Source organism: Nymphalis io, chromosome 26 (assembly GCF_905147045.1).
Source record: "Nymphalis io chromosome 26, ilAglIoxx1.1, whole genome shotgun sequence".
Classification (NCBI taxonomy): Eukaryota; Metazoa; Arthropoda; class Insecta; order Lepidoptera; family Nymphalidae; genus Nymphalis; species Nymphalis io.
The window spans coordinates 8,177,895-8,194,933 of NC_065913.1; the positions used below are offsets into that span (position 1 = coordinate 8,177,895).

At 37.7% G+C, this 17,039-nt stretch overlaps 1 protein-coding gene across 5 annotated transcripts in view; it reads right to left on the reverse strand.

Moving 5' to 3' along the window:
* LOC126778437 (EH domain-binding protein 1) overlaps positions 1-16,999 on the reverse strand; it is a 28,610-nt gene extending 11,611 nt beyond the window's left edge. Inside the window, exons 1-17 of one of the 5 annotated variants that reach the window (XM_050501970.1) lie at positions 16,800-16,999; positions 13,210-13,265; positions 9,204-9,318; positions 7,809-7,904; positions 7,149-7,260; positions 6,575-6,756; positions 6,384-6,501; positions 5,762-6,289; positions 4,251-4,408; positions 4,032-4,167; positions 3,890-3,956; positions 2,935-3,064; positions 2,406-2,538; positions 2,197-2,326; positions 1,440-1,573; positions 852-956; positions 176-252 (exon numbers count right to left, since the gene is read on the reverse strand). In XM_050501970.1, coding sequence (XP_050357927.1) covers positions 176-252; positions 852-956; positions 1,440-1,573; positions 2,197-2,326; positions 2,406-2,538; positions 2,935-3,064; positions 3,890-3,956; positions 4,032-4,167; positions 4,251-4,408; positions 5,762-6,289; positions 6,384-6,501; positions 6,575-6,756; positions 7,149-7,260; positions 7,809-7,904; positions 9,204-9,307 — 2,210 coding nt within the window. In that variant the 5' untranslated portion in view covers positions 9,308-9,318; positions 13,210-13,265; positions 16,800-16,999. Of the gene's footprint in view, positions 1-175; positions 253-851; positions 957-1,439; positions 1,574-2,196; positions 2,327-2,405; positions 2,539-2,934; positions 3,065-3,889; positions 3,957-4,031; positions 4,168-4,250; positions 4,409-5,761; positions 6,290-6,383; positions 6,502-6,574; positions 6,757-7,148; positions 7,261-7,808; positions 7,905-9,203; positions 9,319-9,414; positions 9,484-13,209; positions 13,266-16,799 lie in introns of those variants that run through there. The other 4 variants (XM_050501972.1, XM_050501969.1, XM_050501971.1 and 1 more) reach the window with 4 other exon arrangements.
* Between the last annotated feature and the right edge of the window lie 40 nt (positions 17,000-17,039).

Below are 17,039 nucleotides of genomic sequence, written 5' to 3' on the forward strand. Positions count from 1 at the left end.
CTTGCAATTTTTTTATTGTATTGTCGAGTAGAAAAAATTATAATATCGAGTGTGCACATTGTAATAGAAAAGAAATTTATTCGCAATATTTTATGAAATTGCGACGCCACTTTCACTAATGAAATGAGAAGACTGCGGCGTCTCCGAGGCCGAGCCGTGCGGGGGGGGGGGGTACCTGACGAGTCCGGCGCGCGCGTCAGCGATGAGTCTCCGAGCGCGCTCGCGCAGCGTGGCCTGCCGCTCCTCCTCCGACTGCACACACACACACTATATTTATGTCGTACTATGTAACGTTCCCCGAAGGTCGATGTGTTAAAACTTTTTAAATGTAATCTAAATCGTAAATACTTTTTTTCAAACAAACTAGTGATATAAAATTAGTTCGTGTATACATTCTACTCAATTAACGTTTATTCAACGCGAAGCCGACAGAATAGTTTCAAAATCTATTAATATTAAAATATGCAACATTTAACAAAACCCCTGTCCGATCTATCGAAGGTAGTCCCGACTCCCGCATGCGTTTCTATATCGTTCACCCACTCGCGTAAAGGTTTCTGATGTAGTGCCGCTATACTATACGAAGTCAATCGATAATAAGTTCTTTAAATATGTTTCATCACAGCAATTCAACACTTCCTTCGTCGTCGCAACTTTTCGGATCAGACAGAGCATTATTTACGGTACAATATGATACAGAAAACGACATTAAAAATTTATATCCAAATAATTTCTCGTCGACTCAAAGAATGAAAACGAAAACGAAAGCGCAAACAACTCGGAACATAAGACAAAAAATAGCGTTACAAAATATAAATGATAAAACGTTACACAACACCGTTGCGCGCTACCTTGCTGGGGCTGAGCGGTGCGTCCCGCTCGCACGCCTCGCGCCGCGTGGCCTCCAGCAGCTGTCTCGCTCGCTCCTTCAGCTCGTCGTGCCGCGACAGCAGCTGCTGCTCGCGCACAAGCACACGCACACACAAGCACTCGCCGTTAGTCACTACACGCACTGGCGGGCCAGTCTTAGCGCTAGGGGCAGGGGGGCTCGGTCGCCCAAGTAAGCAAAGCGATTGTAGCGCCTAATTGTTTAAGAAAATATCTCATATTGCTTAGGTGATAGTACATTAAGAGGTACCACGCGGACCGAAATAAATGAATACTGTATTACAATATATCTTTTTAACTTATGAGCCCCCCTGGAATGAATATCTGGCTAAGCCGATGGACTAAATTATTGAAACTTACAACTCGAACTTACAAATACTTAAAAATATTTTTTTAATGAGACATCAGCATGAAATATGTTTGTTTTTCTTAAATATGATAATTAGAAACTCAAAACTCAAATCTCCCCCCATTACTCCCATTCACACTAACTCAGAGACATCACTAAAACGGAACACAAAGCCACACGCACGCCTTCACGTTTGACTCACCGGAGTCGGTTTGGGAAGCTCCACGGCCTTCTGCGCGTCGGTGGTACCACCGTTGACAACGGTCGTCTCCGATGGTGGGGTGGTCAGCGGGTCAGTTGTGACGGGTTCGATTTGCGGTTTCTGTTCTTGATTGACTGTTGGATATACAATTTACTATTTCTGTTTATATTATCTTTATTATTTAAGTGAATTAAGGTAGCCTTATTCACAAAATAACAAGTGTTTATCAATAAAAATAATTTATGTAATGATTTATTTGTCCCATATATCTATATATCCAATCTCAATCACGCATATCACATATGTAAGTGAGCGTTAGATGTATCTGCTGAGTTCAACCAAAATAGACCTTATTTCTTAGAAGCTTAAAGTTTATTTCGTACTCGCGGAATATAATTATCATAGTTGTGTACTTTATCTTGCTACATATTTTAAAAATATTAAAAAATATCATCAACATAGCGAGCCGCGCGACGCAATATTAAATTTACTTTCCGGAAGCGACACTGAATGCGTACCCTGGGAAACAAAGTACAAGCGCGATACCCTATAGCAGAGACTTAAGACCTCTGTGAACCAGTAAGCTATTCTGTATTTTAAATACAGCGGTAATTTATCTCTTATTATATTCAACGACGACATTTTATTACTCACAAGCTAGCATGTAACCACTGAGTAAATGTTGATTTTAGTTTTGCCTTTATGCGCAAACTGGCGATCACGTGACCGATATTTTAGTTACTCGGCAAGCTCTCACCGAGGCCACCGTTGCCAATATCAGTAGCGCCATTCATGTTGGCCGGAGGCGACTCCTCTTCGTCATCGGAGCCGAACGGATCCGTCAGCTCCTTGCGTGTCATCAACTTTTCAGGTCGGGCCGGGATCGGCTGTTAACAATACAAAACGAGATTGTAAAATATTTTTGTTAAAATAAATCCCCGTGAGTACCGGTGGTAAAGTCCTCACCTCTGTGAACCACCTGGCCGTGGGCCTGGCCGGCGACAGCATCTTTCCCAGCAGGTTCTTGGACTGCAGCAGCATGTCGCGCACCTCCTTGATGGCAGGAGACTTGTCAGGCGACTCCTGCGACCCTTGGGACCTGACAACCAGTCAATAAATTCAAACGGATATCATAAAAAAGGCCCTAGAGGCGACTAAACACAAATCAAAGTCAAAGTTATTTATTTTATCTTGTAAAACAAAAGTAACTTAGTATGCTCGATTTTATTGTCGACAGTACTTTGCGTTAAGTGAATATAAAATTTCTGGCCAATCGTTTCATTGAAACTAGTTTAAATTTAAAGGTACACACGCCAACAGGCGGAGCTAAATAACAGCTTTAAAATATTATCTAAAATTAAACAGATAAAAAAAGTAATTATGAGGAAACCTTGCATAGTACGTAATGGCACGAGAAGCCTTTATGTCATTAAAATTATATATTAATTAGTACTATAGGAGCTTTAAAATATCAGGAAGTGCGCGCGACACTCACACGGGCCGGGGCCGGTCCGTCAGGTTCCGGGAGCGCCGGGTGCTGACCTCGCGGCTGAACAGCTCCGGGGGGAGCGACGCGTCCGTGTCGTGCCGCCCCACCAGGTACGACGACTCCGTCTCGTCGTTACCTACGGCGAAGTTAGTGGACATTTAAAGCGGAGGAAATCGGTTGAGTGTAACGTATATTTCAATGGCAGCCAGAGTAAAGATAAACAAACTATAGATTTGCATATTCCATACGATTTTCTAACATATCTGATATATTATACACTACAAACATTTTTTTTAATATATCTTTATAAATATTAACAACACAAGTCTATTTACATGACTACCTCATATATTCACTTAGATTTTACATCCAAAGTTCTGAAAACATCTTCGTCGACATTTAACGCAATTTTCAAGGTCAAAGTTGTTTATTTACTTTTATTTCTGTCGCGTGTCAAGCCAAGTTCAAGCAAACAGAATTGGCGAGAAGCACCGCGTGTAATATTACACGAACCATTTGGAGCCACTTTTAACCCCCTCATAACTCAAAAACTATTTCGCATAAACATGTTAAATTTGATTCATATGTTGAGACGTGCGATATACATACGTTTTACAACTTTCATAAACACATCTCAAACGGTTATTAGAGCCAACATAAAGAAAGAAGACAACGACCAAGGCATATTATCATAATATTGAACTTGGCTCTCATTTTACATTTATATTTTTGATGGGATAGTATATACAAGTAAGGCCTTCTGGACCAACCTTTGTTGATTAAATAGATCCCCATTTACTAGTCAATAGTGGTCGTTTATTTGTGTATCCATACCGGGTACACTTATGTATGTATTCTTAACGGATTTATGATAAAGCTACTATAAAATTAAGTAGGAGGCTTTTTGGTTTATCGGCGTACGTTTTCTATATATTTTTATAATGGATCAATTTCGACTCACCGAGTTGCTCCACCTGCAGCTCGTTCCCCGTGAAGTACGCTCGTAGTTGGAACAGATACGTCATTATCTGAAAGAGAACGTTCCACAATTTAGTTCGTTTATATACTCCGAGAATCGTCCAGCGCGCCTGCGCGGGCCTCACCGCCAGCCGGTCGGGCGCGGGGGGCCGGCACACGTCGGGCGCCGTCAGCACCTGCGCGATGCCGAGGCGCGCGCTGGCGTCCAGCGCCGTGCGCACGTTGCTCTCCGCCTGCTCCGCCTGCAGCCCCGAGAAGTCTCTGCGGACCGACACGAGCGTTACGGGCCGCGCGGGGGGCGCGGGGGGCGCGGGGGGCGCGGGGGGCGCGGGGGGCACACTCACATGAGGTCGGGCCGGAAGTGGTGGATGATGGCGCAGAAGGCCAGTCCGGAGCGGAAGCTGGTGGTGAGGTTGGTGACGCGACACGACCGGTACTCGCGCGTCACGCCGCTGCACCACTCTAGGAGATCTTGGACCTGGACAGATTTGCCGTTTAACTTCTGGAAGTCGATAAGAGTACGAGTTACTGTTTGAAGACACGAGGGAATTCCAAAACAATAATTGTAAAAATTAATTCAATTCAACTTCAAGTCGAATTCAACTCGGCTGGGCAGCGTTCGGGAAGCTACACGATATCTTCTCATCCCAAATACCGCAGTGTCTCAAGTCGAAAGTCTTCGACCAGTGTGTGTTGCCAGTGATGACTTATGGATCAGAGACGTGGTCCTTCACAATGGGCCTCATAAGAAGGCTCAAGGTCACTCAAAGGGCAATGGAGAGGGCTATGCTCGGAGTTTCTCTGCGAGATCGAATCAGAAATGATGAAATCCGCAGGCGAACCAAAGTAACCGACATAGCCCGAAGAATTGCTAAATTGAAGTGGCAGAGGGCGGGGCACATTGCTCGCAGAACCGACGGCCGCTGGGGCAGAAAGGTTCTCGAGTGGCGACCACGAACCGGAAGACGTAGCGTGGGCAGGCCCCCTACAAGGTGGACCGACGACTTAGAACGAGTCGCGGGAAGCCGTTGGATGCGGGCAGCGCAAGATCGGGCAACGTGGAAATCCTTGGGGGAGGCCTTTGTCCAGCAGTGGACGTCTTTCGGCTGATGATGAATTGTAAAAAACTAATTCTTTTTCCACAATATTAATTGGAAAGGACTAGTAAATCGTTATAAAATGACCGATATAACTATATGAATAATATCTGGCTTCTATATTGGCTTTTGTCTCTATTGGCCCAGAAACCATAAGAAAATTTAGCAGCTGCATTTAGATGATTTTAGATACATAATAAAAACATTGCCATCAGATAATCATTATTTTACTTACTTTTTTATTGCTTATTACAAAAATGAAATAGGAATTTTTTTAATGTCATGACCAAGATTTTAAATACTAATATATTATCCGTAACAGCCTGTGAATGTCCCACTGCTGGGCTAAAGGCCTCCTCTCCTCTTTTTGAGGAGAAGGTTTGGAGCTTATTCCACCACGCTGCTCCAATGCGGGTTGGTGGAATACACATGTGGCAGAATTTCAGTGAAATTAGACACATGCAGGTTTCCTCACGATGTTTTCCTTCACCGTAAAGCACGAGATGAATTATAATCACAAATTAAGCACATGAAAATTCAGTGGTGCTTGCCCGGGTTTGAACCCACGATCATCGGTTAAGATTCACATGTTCATACCACTGGGCCATCTCGGCTTACTGGGCCATCTCGGCTTAATATATTATAATAAATACTTATAATTTTTGGTGTAGCTGTCGTAATAATGATCATCAAGAGATAGTCAAAATGATTTCCAAATTCACACCCTCAATAATGAAATAAAAACATTTCCAACTTACTGGAGTTTTATCTTTTTCCAGAACCTTCAAAGGGAACAGCTTATCGACTTCCGCTACCGGAGTCTTGTCACTATCTTCCTCTTTCTCATTGTAATTCGTGTCCAAATTTATGTTGTTCAAATTCGTCTTTAACTCCAACGGCTTAAGGTTCCTTTTCGCGACCGTCTTGGGTTTGAACACGACACCCTTCAAATTATCTACTTTGATATCCTCAGTGTTTTTTTCTTGAATTATTTTCGGTGTCGAAGTATGTTTCGGCGGGTCACTTTTCATAGCTAATTTAGTTAGGTTGCTGAGATACTCCGGTCTCGATTTCGGTACATTCGATACTTCATTTATTTTTAAATCTAATTCAACCTCCCTCGGTGGCACCGGAGTCGGGGGGGTGGTCGACTCGGGGGTGATCGGAGCCGTCGGAGTACGAGAGTTATCGAAGTTGAGACTCTGAACGCTGTTGGGAGTGGCCGCTATATCACTATTAGTGAGACTCTGCGTCATTTCCTCCATCTGCTGACGGAGATCTAACATCTGAAAATTACAAATTTGTAATTTAATAAGTTATATAGTTAAAATCCTAAATTCGAGACTGCACTCTACTACCTCGAGGTCTATCGAAACTCACCTGTCGCGTCGAGTTGTCCGAGAGGGTGTAATCGTCCTCGTCCAAATCCTCCAGCACGGCGATGTCGGAATTGTTGTTCACCGACAGCAGGGAGGCGAGCGACTGCATGTCCTCGTCCCTGCAAGAGCACGGGCGTCAGCGGGGCGGGCGCGGGGGGGCGGGGGGTCGCTCGCACGGCGCGGGACACTCACGTGGCCTGCCCCTCGCGCAGCAGCACGCAGTGCAGCGTGAGGTGCAGGCGCGCGGCGCGCAGCTTGCGGGACGCGGGCTCCAGCGCGACCCGCAGCGCGCGCTGCGCCGGCTCCAGCGACGCGTGGCGCCGCAGGTTGAGCGCGCTCGCCGCCAGCCGCCGCCGCTTGCCCGTCGCCGACACCTGCGCGCCCTCTCGCGTTAGCGGACCCGGCACGACGCTCCCTCGTCTTTCGAGGTACTATGAGCTATCGAGGTATTCGCTCATGGACGCTCGAAAACGACTACGATGCGAGTTCTTGTGAATACTTCGATGACGCGGTGAAATTTTAATAGTTTTTTTCTTCCGATCGATCCGATCCGTTTGCCGTGAGTTATTTAAATCATGTCGGTCGCATATGCGCCTCGGGTATGCGAGAGGTGTCCCCCGGGAGTACGTTTTAGATCTTTTCTCGAATCTTATTTTTATACATCGAAATATCTACTAAAGATTTGTACCACTTTTGGAATTAAACTAACCAAACCGAAACCGAATATATTCGTAATTTATGTAACACTTCTAAAGTGTCAGCTTACATCCTCGAGAACGAAGGTCCAGTCCTTGTCCTCCAGCTCGTTGGTGCGCGAGTCCCGGAACAACGTCACGGCCACCGTTTGATTCTCTGGAACTGTGAATATTACTGAACCTCTGCGAACAATTAACGTCAATAATTATAATAGGCCACTTAAACTAGTAATGTGAGACGTTTATCGAAGAACAGTCGACGTCCTTCGAGCAGACCAAATTATAATAAAGCAAATATATCTGAATGAAATCACTGAAACCGAAGGGACAAAAAATATATAAACAGTAATCGTTTACTAAGAATTAAGATTTTTATAAAATTGTTAATGAAAAATAAATTAAGTTACAAGGGACGTAACGTCTTAGTTCCCAAGGTTGGTCGCGTATTGGGGATATAAGAGATGGTTAACATTTCTTAATATATCAATACTAGATGGCCCATTTGACCGACTTTTCATATGTTAATAACACATTTTTAATGAAATAGCTAATATTCCAAAGCTTGGTTTTAGGAGTGGGGATGACAATAGCTCAGAGTCAGGATAGATCCTGCGACTTTAACATCGTTAGATGGCTCGTAAACCATGGCGCTGTTGACGCATTCTAGTCAGCATCTAATGTATTTTAAATTATGTACATATTATTAACGAGTTAATAACTGTTGGACTTACTTCAAAGGATCCTTAAGAGACGGTTCCCATTCTAGCGGCTCGGTGATCACGCGCCTCGACCGACGAGTCCATACTATACTTAATTTATTCGGCTTCCTGTAAATATCAGATTACGAAGCCTGTTTTGGATAACAATTTACAATGCAATCTCATTTCATATAACAATATTTTATGTAATATTATTTTAATTGTCTGTATCGTACTCAAATTACTAAAGGTCATGTGTGAAATTTGTTTCGGAAATGTTGTTATATAATGTTTGATTTATGTATTATATTATAAAACCAATTATTTATTTATACGATTAGTAATAAGAATAACACTCGGGAATAAAACGATCGCATCCAGAACGGTTCAAATAAAACGATGGTTGTTGACAAAACTCCTGAAGCTCCCTGTAAACTGAGTTTCCTTCGCCGCTTCTTGTCGTGTTATGAATATAACAATCAAAAATAAAGAGTAACGTTTCTATATTTAATGAACACTTTGACTTGTTCCTATATGTAACAAATCGTTATTGTACATCAGTAACCGATCGTTTTTTAGGCTACGAGTAACAACCCGTTAAAGTAGTTCCTTTACGTCACATTTATACGACTTCCAAACTTACGACATGTATTGTAGGGATGGGTTGCGCTTTGTATGTAATTCTACTATCACACGATTAACGTCTATCGCGCCGCATCGGATTTTAATACGTGGTAAAGGAAATTTAACTTATATACATAATACTTAAAGTCTTTATTAGCATACCAAGGTACATAGTCAGCTGAAATCGTATGCCGCTGCTTGCGAGCGTTCCATGTAAATATGGACTTTAAATATTTTGTAGATATTACAAATTTCCTCCGCGCGCGATCAGAGTATGATGCGACCTTTTGGAACTGAGACTCTCGCGATCCGCCAGCTACTCGCTGCTCGATGCTCGCGGGACTTAGTTAATTATTTGTTAGTGTGGATTTTTGTTCTTGATTTGTTACTCAATTATTTTATACATTTATTATAAGGACAATTACTTTAGTAGAAAGGCAAAATTTTGTAAAGTGAATTACGTAAAATAATTTCGCAGTTCATACATACATACAAACTCTAACACAACTCACACATTTCTCCGCACAACTCTTAACACATTTCTCTGCTAACGGTCCTTCGCTCGAGAGAAGTCATTTTTGATTTACTTTGACAATTTTTTTTTTTTTTTATATTCGCCGGGAGGGCAAATGACTCTACTCCACCTGATGGTAAGTGGTAGTAGAGTCCAAACGCGACGAATTCTATCCCATTCTCATAGCGCGCGCATATCACGTGTAAAACGCGTTGCGGCACGCTTGATGTGAATTGTACTTGTCACAATAGTTGTATTAATTAATATATCGATATGATATGTTTAGTTACCATTTCGGCGTAAGTTCGACGTCAATGCGGTGGTAGGAGGCTGTGTACTGAAACTTAGCGGCGCGTTTGTTGACGCGCTGCAGCCGCTTCCACACTGAAGCCATTTTTATTCAATCTGAAAAATTACACAGTATAATATGTCACACAACGATAATACGAAAAAATATATATATCCCGTAATGTAGATATGATTTGTAATATACATATGTACCTAGCTGACAGTATATAGCTTTTTAAATATTAATAATCATAGTATATAATAACCATTGTGTTTTATATGGGTAATATATAGCACTGAGATAAATATGAAATTAACCTTGGTACGATGTTCGTACCAATGTTTATGATAAGAAAAATATTTAACATAAACAAGATTAGTTCACTCTGTGTATATAATAATGTATGTTACCGGATAATTGTAAGGACCGTTACTTTATAAAAAATCCAGCCAAATTGTAATATGACGTAAAATGACGATTGACGCATATCACGCGATAAACTCAAAAACTACCGACACGGATTCTCATACGGTTTCACCAATGAACTGGGTGATTCATGTGGAAGGCTTAGGTGAATAATTCATTAAGGTTCTGTGTGAATTGGCTGAAATATTATGATAATTGTTGGCGGGGCCAACTGGATGTTTAACTGGTTTTCGGTTATGTATAATATTATTATTATGTACGATATAACTACTTGTTATGTAATTCATCTCGTGCTCCTTAGCCAGCTTGTATCAGATAAAATACGGCCAAGATTATATACCAAGCCCACAGCGTAGCAGGGTTTTTTTATGTGAGGGGCAAACGAGCAGGAGGTTCACCTGATGGGAATAACTACAACCGCCCATGAACACCTGTACACCCGAGGGCTTGCAGGTGTGTTGTCGACCTTTAACGTGATAGAATACGTTCCTAACGTTCTCCTTAAAATGTGAGTCAGCCAATGTCTAGCTAGACATTCAGAAGTTGTTACTAAAACAATATATATTCTTAAATATTTTTAACTATTTTAGATTAAAAAAGAACATTAACATTTTTCCTTTTCTTTGATTGTTTCCTATTTATCTTATCTTATGTTGTGGAACAAGAATTAAATAAATAAAAAAAAATCCCGCTTATCCCGTCAATAGTCTAAATTTAAGGCGGATGAAATTGCGAAGAACAGCTACATACATACTAATATTATATAATAAATCCTCCGAAACGCACCGTTCTTCTGCTAAAAGTTTTATGACAGTCAGTTAGGTGTTACAAACAAACGTCTCCTTATAAATTAGCATAGATAACTAAATGATAGGTTGATCCGATTCAATAAAAATTCTATTTAAGAGATGCATCTTGTATACGGTATTTAGGTCAATGACCCTCAAGATAAAACGCGGTAAACATTGTTGAAACATTTCACTTGAACAAGTCCACAAGGTCAAAGTTAAATATTCACACTACCGCAGTCAAAACCTTATGTATTTTTTATGAAAAGGTCTTTTTAATTCTCAACTTGACTTTGAAAGTAAAATACATACACTCAACATCATACGCTTGGCCCATTGATTTGTGGCCGGCCGGTTAGGTATAACATAAGGAGGATGTATTTTCAGATACCCCACATTCACAGTCCATTAATATATTTTTCAAATTCTTTATCAGCCATAATTTTCATTGATTGATCATTGATTTTAAAATGGAAATGGCTCTCTCATTAGGTTAATAATAATAAATAAGTTTAATTTTAATTTAATAAATATTTTTTAAGGCCTCCGCTGCTTGTGAAGGTTTGGAGCACCACGTTCCGTGTTGTTAGATACACATATGGCTCAATTTCATCCGTCGCTACTCTACGTAATGAGTTCAACACATTTTACAGAATGGGATATTAGCCAAGAATCTAATCGATTTATCACGCGTCACTTGCATACTGCTGAGATAAAAAAGGCATTTCAGGTTTTTAAACGTTAAATATTTCTCAAGTTTATTGGTGGTAGGCCTTTGTGCAAGCCCGTCTGTGTATCACCCCCTCAAAGCTTATTCTACTGCGAAACAGTATTAGTTAGTATTGTTGTGTTCCGGTTTGAAAGGTGAGTCAGTATCATTACAGGCACAATGAACATAAGTTGCTGGTGCATTAGCGATATTTGGAATGGCGAATATTTCGTACAGCGCCTGTCTATAGGCGGTCGTGATCACACAATCAGTCAATCCGTCAATCTACCAACCAACTATTAATTTAAAAAAGTTTAAGGGACCATTTACTTAGTATTCATAAAATACGATTTAATTTTTCAGACAAGTACATTTTCATACGAAAAATATAAAATCTTACAAAACAGTTGATAATGTTAGAGCAGTGTGTTGATTGCGGTTTAGCATAACGTTAAAATTTAACGGTTATTTTGTGACTAATCGGTAACTGTATGTCCAAATCGTTGCGTTTTATATATGAAGCCTAATGACACGCTTAAGTCATTATATAGTTTCTTCGGCGAATTGGTTTCGTAATTTAAACATAGAAATCTGACAATCTAGAGTCGAGATGATGAGTTAGAACACGTGAATCTTAAGCAGAGATTGCGGGTTCATAATCCACTGAATTTTCATGTGCTTGTTTTGTGTCTATTATTCCACTCATGCTCGGCGCTGAAGGACAACATCGTCAGGAAATCTGGAAATGTGAATGAAATTCTTTCTAATGTGTATCCGTGGGTATGTGTGGGTATGTGGGTAATATGTAGCAGTGGGTAATTGTTTGTTTAAGTAATTTTGTTGGTGTAGCGATTATCTATAGTATAGTTAAATCTTTACAAAAACATCTGTGAGATCACAAGTCAAGATGATGATGACGTCATTATTACTGATTTTTGTCACGGCATTTATTCTTAACGGTGACTAGCCAACTGTACTGTATTGTATCTGCCGCGAAATGTAGACACGTGGTCCAATCTCTATTCTTTCACTCTCATAATTCGATGGGACTCCAAATCCGACACGTATGAGTTCAAGCTCAGGACAGACGACTTTACATTCATACCTAATAGTAGTTTCTATATATATGTTTCTATTTAGCCTTGCCAGTCGAAAGTAATTATTAAAATGACATGAAGAGGAAAATTACTTTGATAATACATTACCATAAAAAAGTATTTAATAAATACTACAGTGTAAAATGCTTTGGCTGGTTCAGCTCGATATAAATTAATACATATAAAATGACGCAACTAATGTGCTTTTAAATACCTATATGCACGTACATTTTGATTGAAATTCGTTATAATATTAAAGTAATTTGAAATTATGATTATTATTTTATACTCTGTTAATTCAAATAAATTGTTTATATTGGTATGAAATAAGGAAAAACACATTTTAAATTGCAATTACTAGTCGGTGTTATTATAATGGCTTTTAATGAAACTATTCAAAACAAAACATAAGGTTATATTCCGCTAATTTAAATACTTGTATCGATTATAACTTTCACATTATTATTGACATAATACATATTGTATCTTAATTTGTGTTTATCTCGTGCTTGACGGTGAAGGAAAACATCGTGAGGAAACCTGCATGTGTCTAATTTCATTGAAATTCTGCCACATGTGTATTCCTCCCAACCCGCATTGGAGCAGCGTGGTGGAATAAGCTCCAAACCTTCTCCTCAAAAGGGAGAAGAGGCCTTAGCCCAGCAGTGGAACATTAACAGGCTGTTACTGTACTGTGACATATTATAATATTAAAAATAAAAATAGTTCACCTAAAAAAATGCCAGAGTAAACAGTTACATGTAATGGTATATATGTACATAGAAAAATATATATTTATACGATTTAAATTTTAGGACATATTATTGTAAGTAATAAAGCTAAACAAAATTTAATACCAACTAATTAGATTTCACCATCCTTATTTTCGTGCAATTTTGCATGAATACGAACCATATCATCAGACCCAAAACGACCGTGACTACATTATATACTTAGAATATTTAATAATATCATAGAACAAGTCACATTTGATATTATTGTGCACTTGCGATTATCTGCGCGCGCGCATTATTTTCTCGCTTCTGTAACGGAAGTATAGTTTAGATAGTGACCCTTATTTAATTGTTTATGATATTAATTACTATTTACCGATTAGATTTTTTTTTCCTGTTTACACGATTAATATTATTTTTACATTTATTATTTTAAATACCAATAATGGTTAGCTCTGTACGAATAACTACGAATGAATTATATACATCTCGTTTGGATTTCGTTAAATTTTTGGCACACTTACACTATTGTGTAATATCTACATAACTCAACATATATAGCTGAACAGATTTGTTTGTTTGTTTGAACGCTACTGAAGATATAACAGGCCGATTTAAAAAAAATTTTTACTACGTTTTAGTCTACTATACCAAGCAGTCGAAACGCGGGTACGGGATAGCATTATAATATATTCTAAAACACAATGATCTAGGTAATAAAATATTTTCTATGAATGAGTTCCTTGGTATGTATTATCTTATAGTCGAGAACTTTTACTTATATCATGCAATACTGCGTGATCTAAGTTGGCCGGTTACAAATTAATCACGATGGACTACGCAGATACAGATACTTTTAGATGCAAAAGTGAAAAGTACCCGCGGTAACTTAGGCTTTTTACCTGATGGGAAGTAATCACCACCGCCCATAAACATTGACACTAAAAATATTAACAATTATATTGCCTATACGCCATCAATGTCCCGTGTGCCTTTAATAACACTGGCTCACTCAACCTTCAAACTGGAACACAACAATATTCAGTCCAGAGGAGCTGGCACAAAGCTCAACCAAGTATAAAAATAAGGCTAACAAATTAAGCATTTAAAATTACGTAAATATGTTAAATATGCTGTTTCATATGCATTCACTGGCCAAACTTATGTATAACTTAGATTGTATGTATATAACATTTTAGTTAAGTACTTTACGTGGTTTGCTTCAAAACTTTACAATACCAAGAACATTTAGTCAATTTAATGGTATGTGTATGGTATATAAACAACAATATTATGTAGAGTTAAGAATGTACTGCGATAACCTCAACGACATAGAAAGATAATACATAATTAATAATTAACACATTAAAAAACACATATTATTAATAATTTTCTTTTATATAAATTACAACATATGATATTCCGATTACGCATTCTCAACGGAAAATAGTACACACTACACTAGTAAATACTACACAGTGCATGAGTGTGTACGCAAACACAGATGGACTCTCTAATCCCTCTCATGATCCGATATGTCCATAGAGAGTTAAGTTGCAGGTTCAAAGGTTTACATACTTTTCGAGGCACCAGAGTTAACTTCCACAATTCTTTGAACCGAAACACCTATTTACTTTTTATTAAAGTACTAATAGATCTATAGACGTACATTCTAGCCACGAGAGTAAGGAGCAATGGGTATATATATTATATATCACATAAGAACAAACTACTGTATTTTATGTATATATAATTCATCACTGAAGAAATGCAGGTTGCATGTGTCAAAACAACTTCTGTCAATTAATATAAACACAAATTAAGCACATGAAAATGCAAGTTTTGAAGCTACAATGAACCACTCTTTCAAATCTATCAAGCAATTCGGAAAATTCTGTACATCAGCGTAACAGCTGAAACAGCATTATAAAAAAAACTTTAAGCTCGTCTGTAAAAAAATTAGACAAGCAGTTCATCCAGCAGGTGTTCATACAAACTACAACTTCCCTTTCCAACTTATACATAAATTTAACACACAATATAATCTGCTGCATTCCTACTCCCACTCAAAATATCTAATAATTTCATATCTTTATCCTGATGACATCATCTTTAATATTAAGTTATTTCAATTTCAACTCTATTTTAAACTAAACAAGTTATATTTTAGCAATTTACTTTTCAGATTTTTTACATTACAAATATTGATCTTAAGTTCATATCAAGTATGAATATTTATGTTATTTTGTTAAATACTTATTTGAATGCTGTTAATTATCATTTATACATATAATAAAAATGTATCTGAATCCTGTCTTTACATTGAAAATTTTATAGAATGTTTTTTCTAATAGAAAAATATAAAAGTCCTTGTCTGTCTGTTACCATACTATGACAAAACACTTGATGGATTTTGATGAAATTTGTCTCAGTCAACATACAGAACATTGTTATTATAATATATATATATAGTTCATATATATATATATAGTTCATATATATATATATAGTTCAAGCTAAAATCATGCTGAAACTAAATAGTTTAAGAAACTAATTTACAAAATAGTTTTACCTCTGTTAAAAAAATAAAGTTTATTTACTATTAACCCGCTGAGTTTTGTTCGCCGGTTCTTCTCAGAGCTGGGTATTTCTTTTCCGAACCAGTGATAGTATCTGGTTTGACTATCAATAAGCAAGTGTAATGCTTTATTAAAGTTTAATTTTGATTCCAGGTATATTACAAACTTAATGCAAGTGAAACTATGGGGTACTTATAATCAATAATGATTCAGTAGAAAGCTAATTCAAATAATAATAGTTTAGTAAATTAGAAAGAAACCATATTAGTTTTGTGAAATGTTTGCAAGATTAGGTCATAGTATTTAAAATAGTTTCTACAGAGAAAACAAATAAATATGTTAAATAATCACTAATTCTTATCCATTTAGTAATAGGTGAATAATTTTTTTCTTACATAATATATTTTATAATATTTCTACTCAAGTAAACACAAGCTTTTTCACAATTTGAACAATTACTTTTAATATTTTAAATTATATATTGTGTCTGATTGATCAAAGTTTGAGAGTAATGGAAAAAAAATCCATGATGTCCAATGAAAATTGTAATATTACATCTGTATTAGCATTTAAACATTTCTATAGCAAGATTTGTAGTATTTGTATGTCTAAGGTCATTTTACTGTAACTTTTTATTAATATTAAAGTGTTTTGACCTCTGGGTATAAATAAACTGCCTTTTAATCACTATTTCCTGTCCCTAAATGTGTTAAAAAAATACTAATTTCAATACGATTTATAGTCCTTGGAGCCATATGTGTTGAATAGAACCTAATATTTGTTTTTAATTAATATATTTTATTCTATGTATATTGATTTATTTATTTTATTAATAATATGTAATTTTGATTAAAATATATTAATGAATAAAACTCATTTTTAATAATTATATGATCCAGGGTAAATAGTCGAATGTATAAATGAATTTCAGAAGGTCAGTTGCAATCAATATACACATTCAGACAGTGTTTCACACTTTGACTTAACTTCCTAACAAACTGAAAACAACATTAACAATAAAAGGATCTTTATAACGCAAACATAAGACGCTCTTACATTTACGTAGTGCACGAGCTAAAAATAACACGATAGAAGCCCTACACAGAAGAATGCAGACGATTTTACTTCGTTGCAGATAAAAGTTCAAAGCACCGACCGTGATATCATCGTTTCCTGGTCGAAAACCCCACCGCTCCATTAATTAATGATGAATAAACACCGCCCAACCTTGATATGGGCCACCACGGTGCCTTGGTATACTCACAAAGCAAAACTTCGATGAGATGACATCAAACTACAGAGGTCATTTTAACACTCAAGACTAAATCGTAAAATCACTGATCACCAAGATATTTCAACGTCACTGTGGCTGATGTCACGTTAGAAGAAAAAAATTATTAAGATTTATTTTTACGTAAATTTATCAAACACTACAGCGAAAAGACAATCTCAGACCATTTTTGACGTTTTTCCATATACGGAGTTGCCACTTTTTAATGTTAAC